The sequence below is a fragment of the Thamnophis elegans genome, chromosome 2, assembly GCF_009769535.1.
Source record: "Thamnophis elegans isolate rThaEle1 chromosome 2, rThaEle1.pri, whole genome shotgun sequence".
Taxonomy (NCBI): Eukaryota; Metazoa; Chordata; class Lepidosauria; order Squamata; family Colubridae; genus Thamnophis; species Thamnophis elegans.
In genome coordinates this window covers 149521675-149546661 of record NC_045542.1, presented here as the reverse complement: position 1 = coordinate 149546661, position 24987 = coordinate 149521675, and the positions used below count along the sequence as shown (strand labels likewise).

At 43.1% G+C, this 24987-nt stretch overlaps 2 protein-coding genes across 3 annotated transcripts in view; one reads left to right on the top strand and one right to left on the bottom strand.

The window, feature by feature from the left end:
* The window catches only part of LOC116503304 (zinc-binding protein A33-like), a 902198-nt gene that overhangs the window by 652247 nt on the left and 224964 nt on the right, over positions 1-24987 (bottom strand). The gene's annotated exons all lie outside the window — the stretch shown is intronic.
* The window catches only part of DDR1 (discoidin domain receptor tyrosine kinase 1), a 77963-nt gene that overhangs the window by 35011 nt on the left and 17965 nt on the right, over positions 1-24987 (top strand). For both annotated transcript variants that reach the window (XM_032209619.1, XM_032209618.1), the window contains exons 2-11: positions 2183-2307; positions 8253-8355; positions 11142-11370; positions 12048-12195; positions 13096-13198; positions 15059-15245; positions 16022-16268; positions 20459-20611; positions 21143-21300; positions 23015-23213. In XM_032209619.1, the coding sequence (XP_032065510.1) occupies positions 2183-2307; positions 8253-8355; positions 11142-11370; positions 12048-12195; positions 13096-13198; positions 15059-15245; positions 16022-16268; positions 20459-20611; positions 21143-21300; positions 23015-23213 (1652 nt within the window). The remainder of the gene's footprint in view (positions 1-2182; positions 2308-8252; positions 8356-11141; positions 11371-12047; positions 12196-13095; positions 13199-15058; positions 15246-16021; positions 16269-20458; positions 20612-21142; positions 21301-23014; positions 23214-24987) is intronic.

The following is a 24987-nucleotide window of genomic DNA, read 5'->3' as shown; positions in this document are numbered from 1 at the left end:
AGACCCAGATAAGGTTATGAACATAAAATAATAGAGCTGGAAGGTCTTTTAGTCCAATTCCCTGCTTGAGCGGCAGACCCTGTACCATTTCAAACAAGTAACTATCCAGTCTCTTCTTAAAAACCTCCAGTGATGAAGCACCCACTTTTATGTTTAATAATTTGGCAATAATCAGACTGAGGCAAAGAGCAACGATTAACCCAACTCTTTATTAGTTAACTGCAACAATAACAATTTAACTCTTGCCGCTGTCTGACAGCTATTTATATGAGAGCTGTCAGATGACTTGCCAATCAGAAACTTGCTTCTCTCCGGCTGGGGGCTAGCGCCCCTCCTCCAATCAGCGATGACTTCCGTCTTGTTGATTGACAACTGTGGTCATATCTGTGAGGACTTAACACCACAACTTTTTTTATTAAAGTTTTTTTTAAAAAACAAACACCACATATAAAATCTTCCTTCTTTACATACTGTAGAAAATGTATCAGTTGGTTACAAAAGACTTTCGTGCATGTCTTCCACAGTCATCAAGCATAATTCATATTAACTTAAGTATTTTAACTCAGATATTTATACATGTTACCGTCATCATACCTCCATTTTCATTTGACTATAGTTGTTTAAACGTTCTTCATCATAAAATATACCAAGATTTAATACATAACCACATACTGGCATTTCATTTACTATTTCTAAAATCCTCCAATGACACTAAATCCTTATATCCTATTCTAGCTAAACATCCATAATATTTAATGACAAAGTTTTCTATCCTTCTTTCCAAATCATTGTTTACAATTTACATCTCATTTCCTTATATGACACCACAACTTTTAAAGGCAAGTTGTTGGTTTATTGTTCTAACTGTCAGGAAATTTCTCCTTAGTTCTAGGTTGCTTCTCTCCTTGGTTAGTTTCCATCCATTGTTTCTCATCTTGCCTTCTGGTGCTTTGAAAAATAGTTTGACCCCCCCCCTGTCTTTGTAGGAGCCCCTCAAATATTGGAACACTGCTGTCATGTCTCCTATGGTCCTTTTCATTAGACTAGACCAGTGTTGGCGAAACTTTTCGGCACCAAGTGAGCGCTGGAAACTGGAAGAGCAGTTCCTCTGCGTGCTTCCGGTTTCCGGCGTGCACATGCGTGCCGGTCACCTGGTCTTCTGGTTTCCAGCGCTCCCGCACATGCGAAGAACAGCTGGTGCACCAGAACCTGGAAGAGCAACAGGCAACAGCTGGCGTGCCCGGAGAGATGGCTCTGTGTGCCACTTCTGGCACCCTGGGACTAGACCTACCCATTTTCTGTAACCGTTCTTATAATACAATACAATAGCAGAGTTGGAAGGGACCTTGGAGGTCTTCTAGTCCAACCCCCTGCCTAGGCAGGAAACCCTATACCGTTTCAGACAAATGGCTATCCAACATCTTCTTAAAGACTTGCAGTGTTGGGACATTCACAACTTCTGGAGGCAAGCTGTTCCACTAATTAATTGTTCTAACTGTCAGGAAATTTCTCCTCAGTTTTAAGTTGCATCTCTCCTTGATTAGTTTCCACCCATTGCTTCTTGTTCTACCCTCAGGTGCCTTGGAGACTAGTTTGACTCTCTCTTCTTTGTGGTAATCTCTGAGATATTGGAAGACTGCTATCATGTCTCCCCTAGTCCTTCTTTCTATTAAACTAGACATACCCAGTTCCTGCAACCGTTCTTCATAAGTTTTAGCCTCCAGTCCCCTAATCCTCTTTGTTGCTCTTCTCTGCACTCTTTCTAGAGTCTCCACATCTTCTCTACATCGTGGCGACCAAAACTGAATGCAATATTCCAAGTGTGGCCTTACCAAGGCATTATAAAGTGGTATTAACACTTCAGGTGATCTTGATTCTATCCCTCTGTTTATGCAGCCTAGAATTGTGTTGGCTTTTTTGGCAGCTGCAGCACACTGCTGGCTCATATTTAAATGGTTGTCCACTAGGACTCCAAGATCCCTCTCACAGTTACTACTGTCGAGCAAGGTACCACCTATACTGTACCTGTGCATTTCGTTTTTCTTGCCTAAATGTAGAACCTTACTCTTTTCCCCATTGAATTTCATTTTATTAGATAGTGCTAATAATATTGTTAACTGCTTCTTTGTTAACTGCAGTTATCTGCTTCGTTAACTCCTCCTTTCTTTAACTTTTTCAACAGGCATGAAAGTTCAGTTATCGATGTAACCAGACCACTGGTCGGAGGCAGGATGGGACCTAGGATGCTTTGGTTTTTGCTGCTGGCCTCCTTGGGAACATCAGAGTTGGAAGAGCACTTTGATCCAGGTAAGAAGCAGTAGCCGAGAGAGAAAAAGACAAAGATTCAAAACAGCTGGCTGGCATCAGGATTCAACTTTGTTCTCAGTTGTAGGAGAAGCAGGTGAATGCAGTCCCTCAAGTCCACATATCCTGGATTAACCAGAAGAGCCCTTTGTGCACACTTACACTGCACAATTTGGGTGAAAGGATGAACTTGTCAAATCTGGGAAGTTAGGAGAAGGAACTTCAGCCCAGCTTCCCTCCTAGGTGAGGGGGAAATAGGAGGAAAGAGAGCCCTCTGTGCTGCTTTGAGACCCTGTCATTTTTTTTTACTGTGAGCACACTGGTCCACATTAAAAATGAAATTCTGTTGTCTGCTCTGAAAAGTACGCATCGCATGTGTATGTGTGTGTTTTGTATGAGTATGCGAATTTCATTTTAATGTGGACCAGTGTGCTCACAGTAAAAAAAATTACCATAAAGGATATCTTATTGTATTTATCCAGAGGAGACCATCTTCTGAGTTTTTGTTTGCAGCTGAAATTATATATATATATATATATATATATATATATATATATATATATATATATATATATGTTTTCTGAGGTTTTCGCGGGTGTTAGTATGTAGGTCTCTAGTTGTTCGGGTTTTCTCCCGCGTAGAATTGGAGATGTCTTGGCGACGTTTCGACGAAGTCTCATTCGTCATCTTCAGGCTGCTTCAGACTACTTCAGGTTTGGTGTTTCCAGGAGGGGCCGGAAACACCAAACCTGAAGTAGTCTGAAGCAGCCTGAAGATGACGAATGAGACTTCGTCGAAACATCGCCAAGACATCTCCAATTCTACGCGGGAGAAAACCCGAACAACTAGAGACCTACCTACACACACACACACACACACACACACACACACACACACATACACATACCCCGTTTCCCCAAAAATAAGACCTCCCCGGACAATAGCCCAATCAGGTTTTTGAGCGCATGTGCTAAAATAAGCCCTCTCCTGAAAATAAGCCCTCCCCAAAAATATTGCAACACAGCAGTAGCCATGAGGTGACTACGCTCGCCACCTCCTGCACCTCAAAAATAATAAGAGCTCCAGGAAATAAGGTCAAGTGCTTATTTCAGGGGTCAAAAGACAATAAGACCCTGTCTTATTTTTGGGGAAACATGGTATTTATAAAGAATGTATGTATTTAAGTATGTGTTTGTGTATGTGTACACACACACACACACACACACACACAAACACACCACACAGAGTCTTGTTGTATTTGGTTCTTTTCCCGTGTAAGATTACACGGGAAAAGACCCAAATATAACAAGATCAGCATACCTACACCCGTGAAAATCTATGAAAACATACACACACAGACACACACTCACATATACATATACACACAGCCATACATATATAGATTAATCAGTGTCTATTTTGAAAATGTAGCAGAAAGAGGAAACTTGAGAGTTCACGAAGTTGATGCTGTAGGGGAACAAAACAGTGATTGAATCTGGATATTCTGCTTCGGATGCCACAAAGCCTCCTCCTCCTCCCAGAAGGTTAAGAAGGGAAACAGGTTGTGAAGAGGGCGTGTAGTAGCACAAATGCTGTGCCTGGAGACAACTGCAGCAACGTCCTTGCTGGAGCTAAGATGGACTGATAGGACCAATGCCTGGAGAAGAGACCCTAGGAATGTTCAAAACATTCCGTCATGGAACATTCTGACCTTGGAACAGGTTGCCCTTCTGAGTGTTCCAGAAGCCTTGGAATGGCCTGTTCCCGGCTTGGAGTATTCTGTGAGGGAACGTTTTGCAGCCCGTTAAATTGTCATGAAAGGGAAAGGAAACGAGGTGCCAATTGGGGTGTTTGCTTTCCCATAAACATTTCATGGGACACATTGAGTGATGTTGTGGCCTGATATGTCAAGTGGAAACAAAGTGGTCAGTTGATCTTGATCCAGAGCTCCTCCTGCCTGGAATATTTCACATTCCTCCAAGATACTCTCTTTCTTTTGGCGGTAATTTTCTCAGGCTGACACATAGTGGCAGAGCATCACATGTGCACCACTACAGAAGAAGAGAACTGAGAATCCTGTTTCCAATCTTAGAGGAGAACCCTCCTTAGGCCAAGTAACCAAGCAACCTAGAACTTTCTAACAATGAGGACAATTAACCAGTGGAATTAGTTTGTCTTCAGAAGTTGTGGGTGCTTAATCACTGGAGGCTTTTGAAACTGGACAGCCACTTGTCTGAAATGGTGTAGGGCAGGGATGGCACAGGTGGAACTCAGAGCCCTCTCTGTGGGCACGCGAACTGTTGCCCCAGCTCAGTTCCGCCGTGCATGTGCGCCTCCTGTCAGCCAGCTGATTTTTGGGTCTCTCACGCATGCGCAGGGGGAGGGACGCATGTGGGAGATGCACATGCATGCATGGGGTGGTGGCAGGGGGTTCGTGTACACATGCTCAGGGGGCGGGGGGGGTTGGACACATGCACGAAAGGAGTGCGGAGGGGAGGCCTACTAGGACACCCCCCCCCCCCGCAGCCTGTTTTTGCTTCCAGGAGGCTGCAGGGAGGCCCACTAGGCTCAAAATGGGGCGCAGGCGGGTCACAGACACATGCACGGGGAGGTGGAGGGAGTGTGTGTGTGGGTCGCACATACATGTGCAGGGGGCGGGTCGTGCACCCATTGCATTAGGGGTGTGGGTGCATAGTCACACATGCGCATGCTTTTGGCAAAAGGTTAGCCCTCAGTGGTGTAGGGTCTCCTGCTTTGACAGGGGTTGGACTAGAAGACCTCCAAGGTCCCTTCCAACTCTATTATTCTGTATTCTGTCTCTGTTAAGGAAGAGAGAAAAATCCATCAGTGAATAATGTATTTGACAACATAACCTTGTTTTTCCTTCCGTACTGAATGCTACCACCAAACAATTTCAATTTCATTTTAGAGTTACCCTGTGTTCCCCCCACTTCAGTTTCTTTTCATTTACTTTTTGAGCTGAATTCCAAAAAGCTTCCAGCATTTGATAAGGGAGGGGTATCTTGAAAGAATCCAATTTAACTGCTGAGTCATGTTGTTGTTTATTGAATCAATAAAATTATCTTTTGGATTTGTTATGTTTCGATTCAAATTTCTGTTGAAACTCACCCAATTGGTGGCCTCCCTCTTCTGGTATGTGAAATTAGAGCACCTCCTAGTGGAAAATACAGAAACATCAGAATCTTTGAAAGGAACCAGTTAGTTGGTGACTCCATTTGACTCTCTGCTTGGTACATGAAGGTGGGTTAATACAATGCCAGACATATAAAGCAAAATAAATATACTTAAAAAAAATACAATGCCAGACAGATGTCTCGCCCAGCTTCTCTTTGAACGTGATCTAAATTCAGACATTTGGTAAACTTATTCATATTTATGATGTTGTAGTATACAGGGGGGTCATATCAGTGGTGGGTTCCGGATCCTGTTCCAACCAGTACGGACCCGGCATCGCCCACATGGATGTTTGCATGGCGCGGGAATGCATCATACCTGCCAGCGACACCTTTCCAAGCCTGCGCAATGCTCCAGCTGCTTGGTGGAGTGTCGTGCAGGTGCTGTACACGCCGTGCGCGGAAGCGCCGAAGGCTTAAAGGACAGATGAGCTCGAGTGGGCGGGTGGGCCTTCCGGAGTACCGGAACGGAACGGTACCCAGTGCTCCGGGCAGGCTCCGGTACGCCCGTACCGGGGCTTACCACCTGCAACCCAACACTGGGTCATATGATCCCTTTTTGTGACCTTCTGACAATCAAAGTCAATGGGGAAATCAGTTTCAGCCATGTTACAAATTTACTAACTACAGTGATTCACTTAACGACTGTGGCAAGGAAAGTTGAAAAGTGAAATAAACCTGTTTCACTTAGAAGCAGAAATTTCGGGCTCAATTGGTTCATGAGCTGAGGACTCACTTCATAAGTCTCCTTGCTTAGCAACTGAAATTGTAGTGTCAATTGTGGTTGAGGAGTACCTAGAATATTTTCAACTTTGGCAGCTTCTTAGTCCAAGATTTATCAAGAAATGCCTCTTGGTAATATTGGCTTTAAACCCTGCTATAAGCAGAACAGAATAACAGAGTTGGAAGGGACCTTGGAGACCAACCCCCTGCTCAGGCAGGAACGCTATACCATTGCAGATAAACATCTGTCCAACATCTTAAAGACTTCCAGTGTTGGAGCATTCACAACTTCTGGAGGCAAGTTGTTCCACTAATTAATTGTTCTAACTGTCAGGAAATTTCTCCTCAGTTCTAAGTTGCTTCTCTCCTTCATTAGTTTCCATTTGTTGCTTCTTGTTCTACATTCAGGTGCCTTGGAGAATAGTTTGACTCCCTCTTCTTTGTGGCAACCCCTGAGATATTGGAAGACTGCTATCATGTCTCCCCTAAGTCATTCTTTTAATTAAACTAGACATACCCAGTTCCTGCCACCGTTCTTCATATGGTTTAGTCTCCAGTCCCCTAATCATCTTTGTTGCTCTTCTCTGCGCTCTTTCTAGAGTCTCTGCATCTTTTTTACAATGTGGCGACCTGGATGTAGTATTCCAAGTGTGCCCTTACTAAGGCATTATAAAGTGGTATTAACACTTCACATGATGTTGATTCTATCCCTCTGTTTATGTAGCCTAGGACTGCATTGGCTTTTTTGGCAGCTACTAAACACTGCTGGCTCATATTTAAGTGATTGTCCTCTAGGACTCCAAGATCCCTCTCACTGTTACTACTGTTGAGCCAAATACCACTTATTTTATACTTGACTTTCTTTCGGCTCTTATTCATTGCATTAGGTTATAGTTGTACCAGTAACATACTAGGTCCCTATGCTGGTAGTCCTCAACGTATCTCCATTCATTTAGCAACTGTCTGAAGTTATAATGCTACTGAATAAAGTGACTCATTTAGTTACTGTATTTTTCGGAGTATAAGATGCAAGATTTTGAAGAGGCAAATTAAAAAAAAAAGTTTTTGCACTCTGCAAATCTCCCAAAAATGGCTGTTTTTCATCAAAACGGACCTGTTTTTTTTGTCAACAAAGGGCATGAATAGCCTTTTGGAGGCTTATAGAGTGCTCCTGAGGACTGGGGTGGTGGTGGCAAAATTGAGCAAAAAACGGCCCATATTTTGCTCATTTCTGCCCTCCCCAGCCCCCAGGAGCACTCTGGAAGCCTCTTAAAGGCAATGCATGGTCATTTTGGTGAAGGGGGCAGGGTTGCTGGAGACAGAAAATGCTGTATTCAGTGTATAAGATGCACCCAGATTTTCAGCCTCTTTTTTGAGGAAAAAAGGTGTGTCTTATACTCCGAAAAATACAGTAGTTTACTTTATTGTCATTGCACCTCGTACAATGAAATTAAATGCCACCTTCAGTCTACATTATAACTATAAATATAAAACACAAACAAACATGCTTCACATTCTATACAATTGAATTGAAAAACCCTGATATTGCATTAATATTGCACTAGAATTCAGTATAGATACTGCCCTGGGATAGAAGCTGTTTTTCAGCCTATTTGTCCTTGTTTTTATTGTCCTGTACCGTCTGCCAGATGGTAATAGTTAAAAAAAAAAGGGTGCCCATGATGAGATGGATCTTTAAGAATATTTTGAACTTTCTTAATGCAGCAGGAGCTACAGGACTGGCCCCCACACTTACAAAAACCACAACATTCCCACAGTCATGTGATAAAAATTTGAATGCTTGGCAACAATATTTACAGTGGTTGCAACATTCTGGAGTCATGTGGTTGTCGTTTCCAACTATTCCAGCTGGGTTTCAACAAACAAAGTTAACTCACTTAACAACTTCCTTGCTTTGCAACAGAAATTCTAATTCTAACTGTGGCCGTAAATCAAGGATTATCTGTAGGTGTTATCTGGTTATCACTAACAGAGAGTATTTTTCAACCTTTCACGTTTTCCTTTTAACAGCTAAGTGTCGGTATGCGCTTGGCATGCAGGATCGCACCATTCCTGATGAAGCTCTTTCAGCCTCGAGTTCGTGGCATGATTCAACAGCCGCAAAACACAGCAGGTGAGGAAGGTTCTTAATTTGCATGACGTAATCGATTCACACATTTGTTTATCAATGCATACTTAGAGCTCTGTCCGTTAAGATGACAGTTCTGGAAATTCCCGCTCGGTATGTACACATATTCAAATGCATTGTATTTTAGGGATTAGGAACTGGGCCCTTATTTACATTTAAAGCATTAAATTGGATTGGTGCCCAGTACAAACATATCTATAGTTTGAATGATTTGCATAATGACTCTAAGTACTCACCTGCTGTTGTAATCTGTTTACTTGCATTGGTAGATATTAGCAACTGGAGAGAAGTCTGTGATTTCTGTGAATATATAGTTTCTAGTCCAGATTAGTTTCCACTTAGGAAACTTAAAAGTGTTTTAAAGTATCTGTTGTATGAATCAATTTATAAAGGAAAACCCCAGTGTTCCTTGACATGACAAGGAATCAACAAAGCTTTCTTTCTTTCTTTCTTTTTTTTAAAATCAGTTACCTATCAGATTTGCAGATGGGGGAGAAGTAGCTAATATCAACAGTATCCATATCAATCCACAGGAATGTTAACACGTCTATTTGTACATCAGGATGCCATTGGGCAAAAGACTTGATGTAAATTTACATAAATTTTATTTATTTATTTAAAATGTATATATGGCTGCCCAACTCACAGTAACCCTGGTGGCTTACAGAAGAAACACAGTTACAGAGTCGGAAGGGACCTTGGAGGTGATCTAGTCCAACCCCCTGCTCACACAGAAGACCTGTACTAGGAATTCGAACTGCCAAACTGCTGATTGACAAGCTCAGTGCCTTAGCCACTGAGCCACCTAGTCAGGCTTAACACCCCAAATACAAAATCCAATAACACATTGCCTCTCCCCCTGCCCCCCCCAACCATAACAGTGAAATAAACCTTATTGATAGGCTCTGTATCACCCTGAGATCTCCAGGTATGCTGGCCAAACCATGTCAAAAAAACACTGTATCAGTCTTATTTCTACAGGGATGATATTCCACAGAGAGGGAGCCATCACAAAGAAGGCCTTTTTATTTTTGGTCTCTCTAGATAGACCTCTTTAAGACAGGTCTGCCTCCCAGGGGTGTGATTGAAATTTTTTAGTAACCAGTTCTTTGCCCGGTTGCTGGGTAGGCGTGGCCATGGGGGCATCGCCTAATCTGCTTCCTGCACCATGAGGGGGGCATGTTTTCACCCTCCTCAGACCTCGGAGGTTTTCCTCTAGCCTCCGGGAGTGCAAAAATGGCCTCTCCCTGGCTCTGGACCTCCGGTACTTCCGGTATCATTTCTGGATTTCCGATACTTCCAGTAGGTCCATTTTTCGCCCTCCCAGAGCCTCCACACTGGCCTTGCATTTACTTGGCATCCAAAATGGGCTGTGTGGAGACTCCTGGGAGAGGTGGGCGGGGCTAGCCAGCCAGTCCTTGCAACTACCGGTTCGACGAATCAGATTAAAATTAACATCTGGTTCACCCGAACCGGCTGAATCCCAATCCTGCTGCCTTCCCACTCTGGTGGGTCAGGTAGATGTAACAGGGAAAAGACAGTCCTTCAAGCAGTTCAGATTCTGTTAAGATATCCAAGCCAGGTAGGGTCATATCATTTGTGCAATAATGCCGTGATTTGTGAGCCAATATTCCCCCTATTCTTCAGAGGCTCATGGCAAACAACTTTAAAAAAACCCAAAACAAAATTCAAAAAAACCTGGATGTGTTAAAGAAGAAGTCTGCCTTACACACTTTAAAAATATCTCCCCACTCCTTAGGTTAGTGCAGTGTTTCTCATCCTTGGCAACTTTTAAGACATGTGGACTTCAACTCTCAGAATCACCCCCCCCCCCTTCCAATGCTACATAATTCTGGGAGCTGAAGTCGACACATCTTAAAGTTGTCACGGTTGAGAAAACACAAGTTAATGAATACAGTAATTGTATCCCTCCTTTAAATAGGAGATAGAGTAACTCATGTATATGTGTGCATTTCATTGGGAAGCCATGGATGTTGGAGAAACAAGCAGGTTGAAAACAAAATAAAGGTTTTTGGAAAATAAACCCAAATGCAGAGATGATAGGATGGATGGATAATAGGATAATAGGTGGGCTATCTGCCCTGGGATGAGAAATGTGAAAACATATTGGAATTGTATTTGATCTCAAACTGGGATCAAACTAAAATAAAGCAATAGAATAGAATAAGATAGAACAGAATAGAATAGAACAGAATTCTTTATTGCCCAAGTGTGATTGGACACACAAGGAATTTGTCTTTGGTGCATAAGCTCTCAGTGTACAAAAAAAGACAAGATACATTCATCAAGAATCATAAGGTACAACAATGATAGTCATTGGGTACAAATAAATAATCAGGAAACAATCAATATCAATATAAGTTGTAAGGATAAGAGCAACAAACTTACAGCCCTGCAGTCATATGTGAGAGGAGATAGGTTATAGGGATGACGAGAAGACTAATAGTTATAGTAATGCAGGATAAATAGTAATAGAAGCCAGGAGACGTGAGTTCTAGTCCCGCCGGCTGGGTGATTTTGGGCCAGTCATTCTCTCTCAGCCCAATTTACCTCACAAGAGGTTGTGGGGCTTAAAGTGGAGGAGGAATAAGTAGTTTGTATCTTTGCTATTTTGAGGTATTTACAAAAACAATAAAGGTAGGATAAAAATAAACACATAAATAAAATGAGCTCTGTGATATAGGCAGTCCAAAAGGCTTATCTCACATCTCAACAACTTCACCTCACAACAACATCTTCTTGTTGTACAGGCTGGGCCTGAGTGAGGGCGATGGAGCTTGGTGCCCTGCAGGACCTGTCTATCCCAATGATGCAGAGTATCTGGAAATAGACCTGCGCCGGCTGCATTTCCTAACCTTGGTGGGGACGCAGGGACGCCATGCCGGTGGCCATGGCAAGGAATTTGCTCGCTCTTATCGGCTCCATTACAAGCGGGATGGGCATCACTGGATGCCTTGGCGTGACCGGTGGAACAATGAGGTACGGTAAATGGGGACCTTTGTAACTCCTTCTCTAGCCGTGGGAAAACAGATCATTTTGTGAAGAATGCAATTGTGTCTAATCCATTGTTTCTCAGCCTTGGCACCTTTAAAATGCATGGGCTTCAACTCCGAGAATTCCCCAAGTAGTATGGCTGGCTGGGGAATTCTGGGAGTTGGAGTCCACACATCTTAATGTTGCCACGGTTGTATGGAGATAGTCTTTGACATTTCTTTAGTGATGTTATAATGGCACTTGAAAAAGTGACTTATGACTGCTTTTCATATTTATGACCGTCCATGTTCACATGATCAAAATTCAGACACTGGGCAAAAGGGCTCATATTGATGACGGTTGCAATGTCCCGGAGTTATGTGATCGCCTTTTGCAAGCTCCTAACAAGGCGAAGTCAGTGGGGAAGCCTAGATTTAGTTAACAACCGCATTACTAATTTTAACAACTGCAACGATTCATTTAATAACTGTGGCAAGAAAAGGTTATAAATTGGAGCAAAACTCATTTAACACATGTCTTGCTTAGCAACGGACGTTTTGGGCTCAATTGTGCTTGTATATCGAGGACTGCCCGTAGCCACTGCTCTAATCATCAGAGCGGGCAAAGTTGACTTGTTAGACCCTACTGAACCCCTCTTTCATTTCGCTCTCCTTTTCTCCTAGGTGATTTCAGGCAATGAAAACACTGATGATGTGGTGTTGAAGGATCTGGGCCCACCTATCATTGCGCGGTATGTCCGCTTCTACCCCCGTTCAGATCGTGTCATGAGTGTCTGCTTGCGGGTGGAACTCTATGGCTGTGTCTGGCAAGGTGAGTAAAGCAGTGTTTGCATTGTTTGAGGGTACAGTGTGTTTTAGCAGGTTTAGCAGGTTTTTTTTTTTCCAGGATGGGTGAATAGAATGGAATGGGAATGGAGATAGGAACAGAATAACAACTTTATTGTCACCTTGAATGTACACTAATCGCCATGCATTAAAATGAAATTTTGTTGCATATAACTCTCAAAGGTTCTCCACCTCCAATATATGCTATCTAAACATGACAAAATAAACAAATACAAAAATTATGCATATACCCACATATATGACACAGAGAAACAACAGTCTTGCTCATATTCATGTCCATGGTGAGAAAAACGTATCTTGCGAGATTACCAGATGGATGGTTACCGAAACTGGTAGTCCTTCTAGAAATACTTTGAAACCTCCTCCCAGAGGGGAGCAACAGAAACAGACTATAAAGTGTGTGTCTCTAACAACGCTTTGAGCTCTAATCACATAGAGCTTATAAGCAGTATCATGAATAACAGGAAGTGAGCTTCCTATGATCTTCTCAGCTGTCCTTACCACTCTCTGTATGGACTTTCTATCTGAGGCACTGCTGCCTGGTCATAACTTTTTAAATATACTTTTCTGGGTTCACATCATGTACCATGCTAGCCAGTCTTTCCAAATCTACTATATTCAACTGAAACACATTATATCAGGGGTCACCAACCCTCAGTCCGTGAACCAACACTGTTCTGTTGGCATGCCAGAAAACAATCTGTACAAACAAGTGAAGCCCCATTTGCAGGATATAGGCAGCACACAAAACCACGCCCCCTCCAGTCTTTGGAAAAATCTCTCTCCACAGAACCCACCTGAGATTTGCATCTATTGGTATAACAAGATGGAAACTTACTTCCGAATGCCTTGTGTCCTTCCACAGATGGCCTTCAATCCTATACGGCCCCTTTAGGCCAGGTGATGCCTTTGGTCCCAGAACCGGTGTACCTGAATGACTCCACTTACGACGGGTCCAGTGTCAGCAAGTGAGTGAGTAAGAGGCTCCGGAGGGGCTTTCAAGCATAGCAACGGGGGTTGAACTGGATGTTTGTTATTCAACATGTTCATTCTCTGTTGGCTTGCAAGATCATGTCGTGTCAATCTCTGTTCTCCAGTCATATGTAACTATAGTCTTTTAGAGTTTTGGACCTTCAGGCAGCTAAGAGTTCAGAGAGTTTTACAAAAGATGTGGAGACTCTGGAAAGATGCAGAGAAGAGCAACCAAGATGATTAGAGGACTGGAGGCTAAAACATATGAGAAATGGTTGCAGGAACTGGGTATGTCTAGTTTAATGAAAAGAAGGAGTAGGGGAGACATGATAGCAGTCTTCCAATGTTTCAGGGGTTGCCACAAGAAGAGGGAGTCAAGCTATTCTCCAGAGCAACTGAGGGTAGAATAAGAAGCAATGGGTGGAATCTAATCAAGGAGAGAAGCAATTTAGAACTGAGCAGAAATTTCTGAGCAGAAATTTGACAGAATAATTAATCAGTGGAACAACTTGCCCCTAGAAGTTGTGAATGCGCCAACGCTGGACATTTTTAAGATGTTGGATAACCATTTGTCTGAAGTGGTGTAGGGTTTCCTGCCTAGGCAGGGGGTTGGACTAGAAGACCTCCAAGGTTCCTTCCAACTCTGTTATTCTATTCTAATCTTTGGCTGGGAAAATCTGGATTAGCATTCATACCCAAAGTGTAAAGAAAGACATATTTTTAAATTTTATTTGTAAGTGATTTCATGCTGCTTCAGTCAAAGTTAATTTAAGGGACTCACTTAGAAATAAACCAAAAATAGGTGTAAATGTCCACAGTTCAAGTCCGTCATAGTAGACTTACCCACTTCCACAGGGCAGCCCCTACATCTCAGGTGCCTACGTCATTAATATTTCAGCATCTGAAATGCCTATCTAAACAACCAAATTTTCAGCATCTTCCTAATACCAACAGAAGAGAATATTTGTAGCTCAAGAGTTGAACTGTGGGGTCCTTGGTGCACTATGAGCTTGATTGTTTGCTTGCAGACAGTTCGTTATCCAACTAGGTAACATCAACAATGCTAGGAGGGAGTCTCTTCAGTCTCTTCTCTTCCAGCACTTGATGATGTTATCTAGTTGGGTAATGAAACGTCTGCAAGAAAACAACCAAGCTTAGAGAGCACCAAGGACCCCATGTTCCTAAATATTAATGAAGATGCTGATCTTATTTTTTGAGGGTGGGAGGGCGGAAGTGTATTACAGAAGAGGAAAGCTCTGTCCAAGAATGTTCACTTCTGTATCCCTCTTGTTATGCATTGCAGAGTGTGAACATTCCTAGTTTGGTTACCTTATAGCAGGGGTCGGCAACCCGTGGCTCTGGAGCCACATGTGGCTCTTTCATCCCTCTGCTGCGGCTCCCTGTTGCCGGTCAGTGCCACAATTTTGAGAGGAGCTTCTAGTTAGGGGGGAGGAAAGCACATCAGGACAAGACTTTAGGGTGGGTTTTCCCATCACTCCACAATTGATAGAGATTTCGGTTAGGAGAGTTAGAGGAAAAAGGATGCCGTGGTGGGAGGAGACTCTATGGTGAGGGAACTAGACTTCCGGTCAGCTCCAGAATTGGGTGGGTGGGTGGGGGCTTCTGGTTAGGACCTTTGTGGTTCTTTGAGTATTTAAGGTTGCCGACCACTGAAATATGGGGTACTTGGGCATATGTTTAAGTGCTGCTTCTGTACTTCATTGTGTACCTACTCTTTACAGATGGTCCATAAAATTAATGGAACTAGTGCTGTATGTAAGAGTTTTGAGGGATCCTAGACTTTCTTTTCCTCATTCTGTTTTCCCTCTTTCTGTTTGGGATCCTTTATAACGCAGATTACACTTTGGGGGTCTTGGCCAGTTGACGGATGGAGTGGTGGGGCTGGATGACTTCACCCAAACCAAAGAGTTCCGGGTTTGGCCTGGATACGACTATGTGGGCTGGAGCAAAAGATCTTCTCCTGAGGGTTTCATCAAGATGGAATTTGAGTTTGACCGACTCAGATCCTTCACATATATGAAGGTAACAGCATTTTCCTGGAGAGGACCCAATTGGGTGTGAAGAACCTGGCAGGATTAATGGCCAATTAAAAGACACATTCCTAATACTGATAGTCTGCAGTTTGCAGCTGATTTCTTACCAATCATTTGGGTGGGGTCTCATTCTGCTAGAACAGGGATTGGTAATCATTGGCTCTGGAGCCGCATGTGGCCCTTTCATCCCTCTGCAGCTCCTTGTCACCAGACGGCACCACAATTTTGAGAGGAGCTTCTGGTTTGGGGGGGGAGGGGAAGCACGCCACGCCAGGAGGAGACTCTATGGCAAGGGGCGGGTTTTCCAGTTGGCTCCACAATTGAGAGGGCTTTCGGTTAGGACAGGTAGAGTAAAAAGGACGCTGCGCTAGGAGGAGACTCCTCCTACGGTGGAGGAACCAGACTTCCGGTTGGCTTCAGAATTGAGCTTTTGGTTAGGACCTTTGCGGCTCTTTAGCTGTTTAAGATTGCCAACCAGAGGTGGGTTGCTCCCGGTTCAGTCTGGATCAGGCAAACCGGTAGTAGCGGCAGCGGGACGCTCCACCCACCTGCCAGGACGCTTCTGCGCATGCACAGAAATTCACGTGTGTGCATGTGCACCCAAGGCAATAGTAAAAAAATTGGCAACCCACCACTGTTGCCGACTCCTATGCTTGAATATTAATACGGGGAAGGGAAATGAGTGTGCTTCAGAATTATATTTTTTATTATCCTGATCTCCTCCACTTCCCATTCCCATTTTTTCTCCTTCACCTCAATCTCCAGGTTCACTGCAGCAATATGCACACGCGTGACGTGAGGATCTTCGAACAGGTGGATTGCCTCTTCAAGCACAGCCTTGCCACGGCTTGGGAGCCTCAACCTGTCTCCCTACAGCTTTCGGTGGATGTCAGGGACCCCAGTGCCCGCTCTGTCACCATACCCCTGGAGGGACGAATCGGCTTGTTCGTCCAGTGCCATTTTTACTTTGCTGCTGAGTGGATGCTCTTCAGTGAAATTGCCTTTCTCTCAAGTGAGTTTGGGCTGTGACCTGGGTGATTGCATGAGGCCAATGACCCAAAAGTGGAAGATAGAATGAAGTCTTCAAAGATCTCACATAATTGTTGTTACTCATTAGCGTCAGTCATACTGACAATATTGTCCTGGTGGACAACCATTTAAATATGAGCCAGCAGTGTGCAGCAGCTGCCAAAAAAGCCAACACAGTTCTAGGCTGCATAAACAGAGGAATAGAATCAAGATCACGTGAAGTGTTAATACCACTTTACTATGCCTTGGTAATGCCACACTTGGAATACTGCAGTCAGTTTTGGTCACCACGATGTAGAAAAGATGTGGAGACTCTAGAAAGAGTTCAGAGAAGAGCAACAAAGATGATTAGGAGACTGGAGACTAAAACATATGAAGAACGGTTGCTAGAATTGGTTATGTCTACTTTAATTAGAAGGGACGCAGTAGCTCAGTGGCTAAGACGCTGAGCTTATCGATCAGAAAGGTCAGCAGTTTGGCAGTTCAAATCCCTAGTGAGTGAGCTTCCGTTACTTATCCCAGCTTCTGACAACCTAGCAGTTCGAAAGCATGTAAAAATGCAAGTAGAAAAAATAGGAACCACCTTTGATGGGAAGGTAACAGCGTTCCGTGTGCCTTCGGCGTTTAGTCATGCCGGCCGCATGACCACGGAGACATCTTCAGACAATGCTGGCTCTTCAGCTTTGAAATGGAGGTGAGCACTGCCCCCTAGAGTCCGGAATGACTAACACATATGTGTGAGGGGAAACTTTATCTTTACCTTACTTTAATGAGAAGTAGGACTAGGGGAGACATGTTGTAAAGTTGTAAATACTCGAAAACTGGAACTGTTTAAGAAGATGTTGGATAGCCATTTGTCTGAAGTGGTGTAGGCTTTCCTGCCTAAGCAGGGGGTTGGACTAGAAGACCTCCAAGGACCCTTCCAACTCTTTTATTCTAAATACTAGAGTTTACATGCAAATGTTATAGGTTCAACACTTCATGAAAGTATTTGAGGTTTGAGATCTTTTTGGAAAAGAAAGATCCACATCTGAAACTTTGCAAACTTCTGGAGAATGTACAAGTAACCATCAAGTTATGACCATTTAGTGACTGTTTGAAGTTACAACAGCACTGGGAATAATGATTTACCACAGAACCTGAGGCTTATAATCACTGCAGTGTCACATCATTAAAATCTGGATGCCCGGCAACTACAGTATTTATGACAATTGCGGGGTCTCTGGGTCATGTGATCACAATTTGAGACTTTTCCCATCAGCTTTTGAGAAGCAAATGGGAAAAGTCAGGCTTGCTTATCAACTTAAATTCATTTTATTCACTCAGTGGCCACAGGGACTTGCTTAATCACCAAAGCAAAAAAGGCCTTAAAATTGAGTGCGCTCACTTAACAATTGCCTTGCTCAACAACAGAACTTCTGGTTGTAATTATGGTTGTGAGTCAGTTGTACTACCTGTACAATTTTAGACCCAAGGCTGTGTCAAAAGAATGGAGCTTCATTTTTGCCTTTTAGCTTCAAGGCTGTGTTTCTGTCTGTCCCAGAAACGTAGATAATAATTGAAGTTTGATCGTCATTGCACTCAAAGTACAATATCCCTCTGGATGAGTCCACTTAAATCAGCATTGCCTTTTTCAAAGACTGATAGGAGGGGGAAGAAATAAACCTCTAAGTGAGGAGAATCCCCACCCCCTCCCAACCCCATTGCTTTGTGGAAAGTTTTGCATTTGTTCCAGCCATTTGCAGCTGTTGTCCTGCTTGGAAGAAAAGGAGAAAAGACAACGCAGGAGAGCAGGGCATTCCTTCCGTGCCTGAAGGAAGGGAACAAAATCAACCCGCTTGCAGCTGTAACCAGCAGCCAAACTCTTTGGCATTTATTCCAAACTGCCTCCACTTTGCAGCAGGTGTCAGGGGAGGGCTGGGAACGTGGTTAGGAGATGACATGGCCTTTTCCCCAATTTACCTCCTGAGAAATACTATTAGAAACGGCCTTCCTTCCCCGCTCCCCATCTGTTCTTCCTCTGTATGTTCTGGACATCTGTGACAGATCTGGGAAAGCCCATCTACTGTGTTTCCAGGCCAAAGAACAGCAGGGTGGGCAGTCATTGGGACGGGAGAGTGGCAGGTTGCAGAGAGGCTGCTTAATCACCAAACTTTCCCCAGTAACCCAGCCTTCTTCCATCAAGGATGTCAGACCAGCCTTACTGGTTCAACGCAGGGCTTTGTTCCTACGGATGGGCCCACAGATGCCTCTAGGGTGCTTGCAGATAAGAAATGGAGACATCTTTCTTTCTCTGATGTTTGTTCTGTCAATCCAGGAGAGCTTTTGTTCTTCAAGATCAGTCAGTCAATTTCTATAGCTGCCCATCACAATGAATGACTCTCAGAGATGGGATTTAGCCGGTTCGAATCCCCAATTCCTCTCCACTCCAGGGGAAGGATACTATGAAATCCACATTCCCTCCCCACTACAGGGGTAGGATACTGCAAAATCCCCAATTCCTCTCCACTCCAGGGGAAGGATACTGCAAAATCCCCAATTCCTCCCCACTCCAGGGGAAGGATACTGCAAAATCCCCAATTCCTCTCCACTCCAGGGGAAGGATACTGCAAAATCCCCAAATCCTCCCCACTCCAGGGGTAGGATACTGCAAAATCCCCAATTCCTCCCCACTCCAGGGGAAGGATACTATGAAATCCCCAAATCCTCCCCACTCCAGGGGTAGGATACTGCAAAATCCCCAATTCCTCCCCACTCCAGGGGAAGGATACTATGAAATCCCCAAATCCTCCCCACTCCAGGGGAAGGATACTATGAAATCCACATTCCCTCCCCACTACAGGGGTAGGATACTGCAAAATCCCCAATTCCTCTCCACTCCAGGGGAAGGATACTATGAAATCTACATTTCCTCCCCACTCCAGGGGAAGGATACTATGAAATCCACATTCCCTCCCCACTACAGGGGTAGGATACTGCAAAATCCCCAATTCCTCTCCACTCCAGGGGAAGGATACTATGAAATCCACATTCCCTCCCCACTACAGGGGTAGGATACTATGAAATCCCCCAAATCCTCCCCACTCCAGGGGAAGGATACTATGAAATCTACATTTCCTCCCCACTCCAGGGGTAGGACACTATGAAATCCACATTCCCTCTCCACTACAGGGGTAGGATACTGCAAAATCCCCAATTCCTCCCCACTCCAGGGGAGGAAATAAATATTCAAAAACATTATTGATATCTATTTTTATTTTTGAAATTTACCGGTAGCTGCTGCATTTCCCATCCTAGGCTTATACTCGAGTCAATAACTTTTCCAGGTTTTTGTGGTAAAATTAGGTGCCTCGGCTTATATTCGGGTCGGCCTATACTCGAGTATATACGGTATCACCAATTCCCCATACCAGGGTGGATTTGATTTAAATCAAATTGATTTAATCGTTGATTTAAATCAAGTCCATTTAAATCAAGTCCATTTAAATCGTGATTTAAATCAAGTTGATTTAAATCAAGTTGATTTAAATCAAGTTGATCTAAATCAAGTTGATTTAAATCAAGTTGATTTAAATCAAGTTGATTTAAATCAAGTTGATCTAAATCACGATTTAAATCACGATTTAAATCACGATTTAAATCACGAGTAAAAAGGCTTTTGAAAGAGCAACTGTCATCTCTGTCCTGCAGCGGCTCCTCCTCTGACCCTCTGTTGACTCACCGACAGTCCCAATATTGCAGAATATACAGCCTCACGCTATATAACTAAGCTCCGTTTCGTGCTGAATAAACTAAATTATTAATGTATCTTAAATAGAAAACTATCTTTAGATAGATTTTTTTTACTCCAAAAGCATTTTATTAAAATAAATTTGATAAACATATTTAAAAAAATCTGATTTAAATTATAAAAATCCTTTTTTTTGTTTAAAAAAAATATTGATTTTTATCCACCCTGCCCCACACTGAAACTACTGCTAAATTTCCCAGGTCCATTGTGGCATCAAGATATATAACGTTCCATAAATGGATAAAAATCCAGCCATTTTGTCCAAGGCCTTCCTGCTTTTGTTGTATACATTGTCTTCTTTCTGGATTTTGCACCTCAGTTGATGGATACCTTCTTTTCTCTTCCCTTGTTCCTATTCCCCTTTCTGTTTTCTTCCAATCCAGATGTTGTGGATGACCCTTCTCTTGCTGTTTCAAGTCAGTATCCCGCAGTGGTGGCCCCACCTCACCCTTCAGGCCGCAACCTTCCCCACTCTCCGGCTCTTGGTTCCTCGCTCAATGACAAAGCTGATGGCACCTCAAACCTCACCCAGGCAGGTGAGTAGCTTGCAGATCAGAGTGTCAGGGTTCCAAGTAATAGATCCATTGCAAGCAAAAACTCCAAGGCAGACGGATTCCTCAAAGAATAGCTGTATTGGAAATATCATATTGGCACGTATCTGGTGAAAACTGACTCTGAAGGATCGCTTGGGTTTCACCTAATTAAAAGTGAATGTTTTTCCCTCAGCCCCAAGCAATCAGTCACATGGCCCAATCATAGCATTGTCTGCAGGTCTGGTGACATCGCTCCTTCTTCTGGCCAGGTGTAAGAACGTCCTTGGTTCCCAAGAGAAAGTATTTTGTTTTGACTACACCACCCCAGCTATCTCTAATCCCGCCTCCCTATCCCACGCTCCAGTGTGGCAGCACTGAAGCTCCAAGATGGCTACGGCCAGGCCAGGTTCAGAGTTGACCCAGAGAGCACGTCTTTAAATTTTCTTCTACTACCACCACAGTACCAGAAAAACATAAGTCACATGCACCTAAGTATCCTCTCAACTTAATTTTCTATGCTTCTTTCCTCGTAAGATCTCGAGGGCGAAGTGAAATCTGGCCAGCCAATCGCGAAGGATGACAACAGCAACACCTCCATCTTGATTGGCTGCTTGGTGGTCATTATCCTCCTCCTCCTTGTTGTCATATTTCTCATCCTCTGGCGTCAATATTGGCAAAAGATTTTAGGAAAGGTAAGATACGTGGACTCAAGGAAAATTTTGCATCTGTTTGAAAGGACTTAAGAATTCCTCCCCCCATTCCCCTCAGCTGAGGTCTGCTGGCTAAAAAGCAGAGTTCCCATCTGTTATTTGACAATATGAGAGAAAATTTATTTATAGAGAAATCCAGCCAGTCTTCTAGCACGGTACAAGAATCAAGAAAAGATAGTAACTCTGTAGTAGAACTTTTTATTTGAAAGAAATCAGGTTAGGTTCCAATCTCTCTCAGGATTCCTTCAGGAGAAGGATTCTGCCATCACCTGCTAAAAAAACCAACAGAAACAAACAACAGACATCCATAGTTAGTCAAGAGAAACATTACAAGAGTCTGAATTAGACAAAGTAGCTTTCTAATTTGTCTTCTGCTCCATCACTGTCTATGGGGATTCCCAATTATCTAGGTCATGGTTGTCCCAAAGGTGCTTTTTCAAGCGGCAACTGGACTTCCTTGTTTTTCTTTGAAGACGTTTTGCTTCTCATCCATGAAGTAATCCAGGAAACATTCAGAGTTGAAGAAGCTTCTTGGATGAGAAGAGAAACCCCTTCAAAGAAAAACAAGGAAGTCCAGTTGCCTCTTGAAAATGCATTTGTGCTCTATCAGTGCTTGAGGTCTTGCTCCAAGTCTTGCAGTTTTCATTGGAATAATGAAATTAACGTCGCAGCATCACACTGTAAGCTCCACTCCTGTGTGTTCAATATTGTGAAGTATAGAAAAGGGATGGAGTGTGTGTTGTGATGCTATAATACTCCATGCTCATGTTTACTACTACTACCCAACATCTTAGATGCTACTGGGCAATATTTCTAGATTATGGACTCAAGATAAAATAACATTTAATTAAGGCTGATGTGTCCTTGGTCTCGACCTTGAGAGCTGTCAGCAGAAGCTTCTGAGGTGTCCTAGGAAGCCACCAGAGAGCCAACATGTACAGTGCAACAAGAATGAAGAAAGTGCTAGATATGGGGGCTTCCCTTCTTTCCAAGGACAACTTTGGTGGAATGTCTGTTAGAGATTCTCCTTCATGCAGGTCATGGTTGTCCCAAAGATGTTTTTCCAAAGGGCAAGTGGACTTTCATGTTTTCTTTTCCTTGAAAATGTTTCATTTCTCATCTGAGAAGCTTCTTCAGTTCTTCTTCAGAACTGGAAAGTGTCAACTTGTAAAGCATTTCCATGACTACTATCAAGTCAACATAGTAAAAGGGAGGAAGGGAGGAGAATTCCATGCATATCTTTGGCTGGAGTCAGGTCTCATATTCTTACAGCTGATGTGTGAAATGCGCATGTTCATAGCCTGCCGAAGGCACTTTGTTGGTGGATGTGATTTATGACATAGACAGAAGGGAGGGTATACAGGGGTAAAGTTCAAGCGCAATTAAGCGGAAATCAGTTTTGGCTCCACAGAAGAACATGCCAAAATGTTGATCCTAATAAATGAATGGATTTCTTTTGAACTTTGTCTCAAGGTTCGTAAATTAATTAGGTCATCCTTTGGAAACTTCACAGAAAGCTGCTTGGATGAGAAGCAAAACGTAAAAAAAGGGGCAAAAAATCAAGAAAGTTTGCTTGCCTTTTGGAAAAGCACCTTTGGTATTTGGAAGAAGTAGTGTTTTTCAGAGGTGGGGAATGAAAACTCTGCCATCCCTACCTTAGCAATCTTCACTGTTTCTCAACAATCTTGCTGTGTAGGCTCAACGCCGCATCTCTGACGATGACCTCACTGTCCACCTCTCTGCACCGAACGACACGATTGTCATCAACAACACAATGAGCTCCAGCAGGCACTCCAACCGATACGAGCGCATCCTTTCGGGGGAAACAGAATACCAGGAACCGAACAGGGCACGCATGAAGCTCCCAGATCTTCCTCACAGCGCCGAGAATTCTGGTGAGAGGATGTTGGTGGAATTGTTTTATTTATAATTATTTTGTTTAAAGTGCAGTATTGCAGGCACATTCTGCCCACAACCTGGATTTTCAGCCTGACACAGAGCTTCAGGGTTGACTCAGTTTTCCATCCTTCCAAAGTTGGTAATATGAGTTTGTTGAGGGCAAGATCCAAGTAATGCTTCTATATTGTAAATTGCCCCGAGAGTTCTGTAAAACACTGTGCAGCGGAGTTTATAAGCCTAAATGCTATTGCTATTTTATTTTATTTATTAAAACATTTAAACTATTAAATTACTGGGAAAAGTGAATGAAAACAAAGGGGCAAGAGAATGAAGCAGCCAAGGTGATAGGGAGGAAGAAGAGAAATCCCTTGAATATTTGTTAGGAATGCCATGATTTATTATTTATTGAGGTGTGAATTTCGTTGTATCCCTTATGACTTACAGTGATTTTTGAGAAAGAAGCCAGCAATGAAAACATAATGTAATGTTACCCTAATATAACAGTATAAAACAATAAAATGTCCATGATAAACAGTATGAACCAAATAAAATGTCCACAGTAGGCCCTTTGTTGTCATTGTTAGTTGCGAAATCGTGTCCAACCCATCGCAACCCCATGGACAGGCCTTCCTGTCCTCTACCATCCCCTGGAGTCCATTTAAGCTCATGCCCACTGCTTCAGTGATTCCATCCAGCCACCTCATTCTCTGTAGTCTCCTTCTTTTGCCCTCAACCTTTCCCAGCATTAGGCTCTTCTCGTCCTTCCTTCTCATTAGGTGGCCAAAGTATTTGAGTTTCATCTTCAGGATCTGGCCTTCTAAAGAGCAGTCAGGGTTGATCTCCTCTAGGACTGACCGGTTTGTTCGCCTTGCAGTCCAAGAGACTCGCAGGAATCCAATAGGCCCTATGATAAATTAAATTAATAATCCTGAGCCATAAATGACCTTGCAGTAGGATTGCTCAACAACAGTTTCATAGAAGATGGCACTCATCCTTCAAAGGCTTTTTGAAATAAATTCTATATTCACTGCTTTAAGTAGAGCCACCACCACAGGCAATAGGGGAGAAATAGCCAGTATGTGTGTTCATGAAAGCCACAACTCACAACAATTCATATTCTTCGTTTGGTGGAATTATGGAAGAAGGACATTAGATTAGATAGATGTTCTTTTAGGGTACGTTCTTTCAAGGAGGAGAGCAGCCATAGTCTTTGACAATTTTGAGATGTTTATGAAAAAGCAATATGGTAATTATTTGACTTTTATTCTTGTACTCATAAATAAAAGTATGAGACAAGGGGGCCTTGGTGCTCTCTGAGCTTGCTTGTTTTCTTGCAGACATTTCATTACCCAAACTAGGTAATACCTGTTCTGACTGAGGCTTCCCAAGAGCATGAAGCAAACTCCTGGTCCCAACAAAAATCCCTTTTGTTAATTTACTGTGAATTCTGCTCATTCACATCCAGCAAAGTCTTTCCAGGAAGGATTAAGTCACAGACCTTAACTGAAGAGCTGCCAGGCTGATCTCTGCAGAACTTGGCAAGGAGTCTCAGAGAGTCACGAACCAATTAAACGAACTAATTGTCTCCTACAAACTCCACTCCCCCTTTGTTCCTCTTTTATTTCCTCTGGGAGGGGCCATTCATCATCCACCTGTGGCCTCTTTTAAGCACAGCCTATTCTAAATGTTTCTCTTTTAATTGTAATTTAATTTTTTTTAAAAATTGTTCTTTCTAGTTTCCTCTAGTGTTCAAACTTTCATCCTAACCAA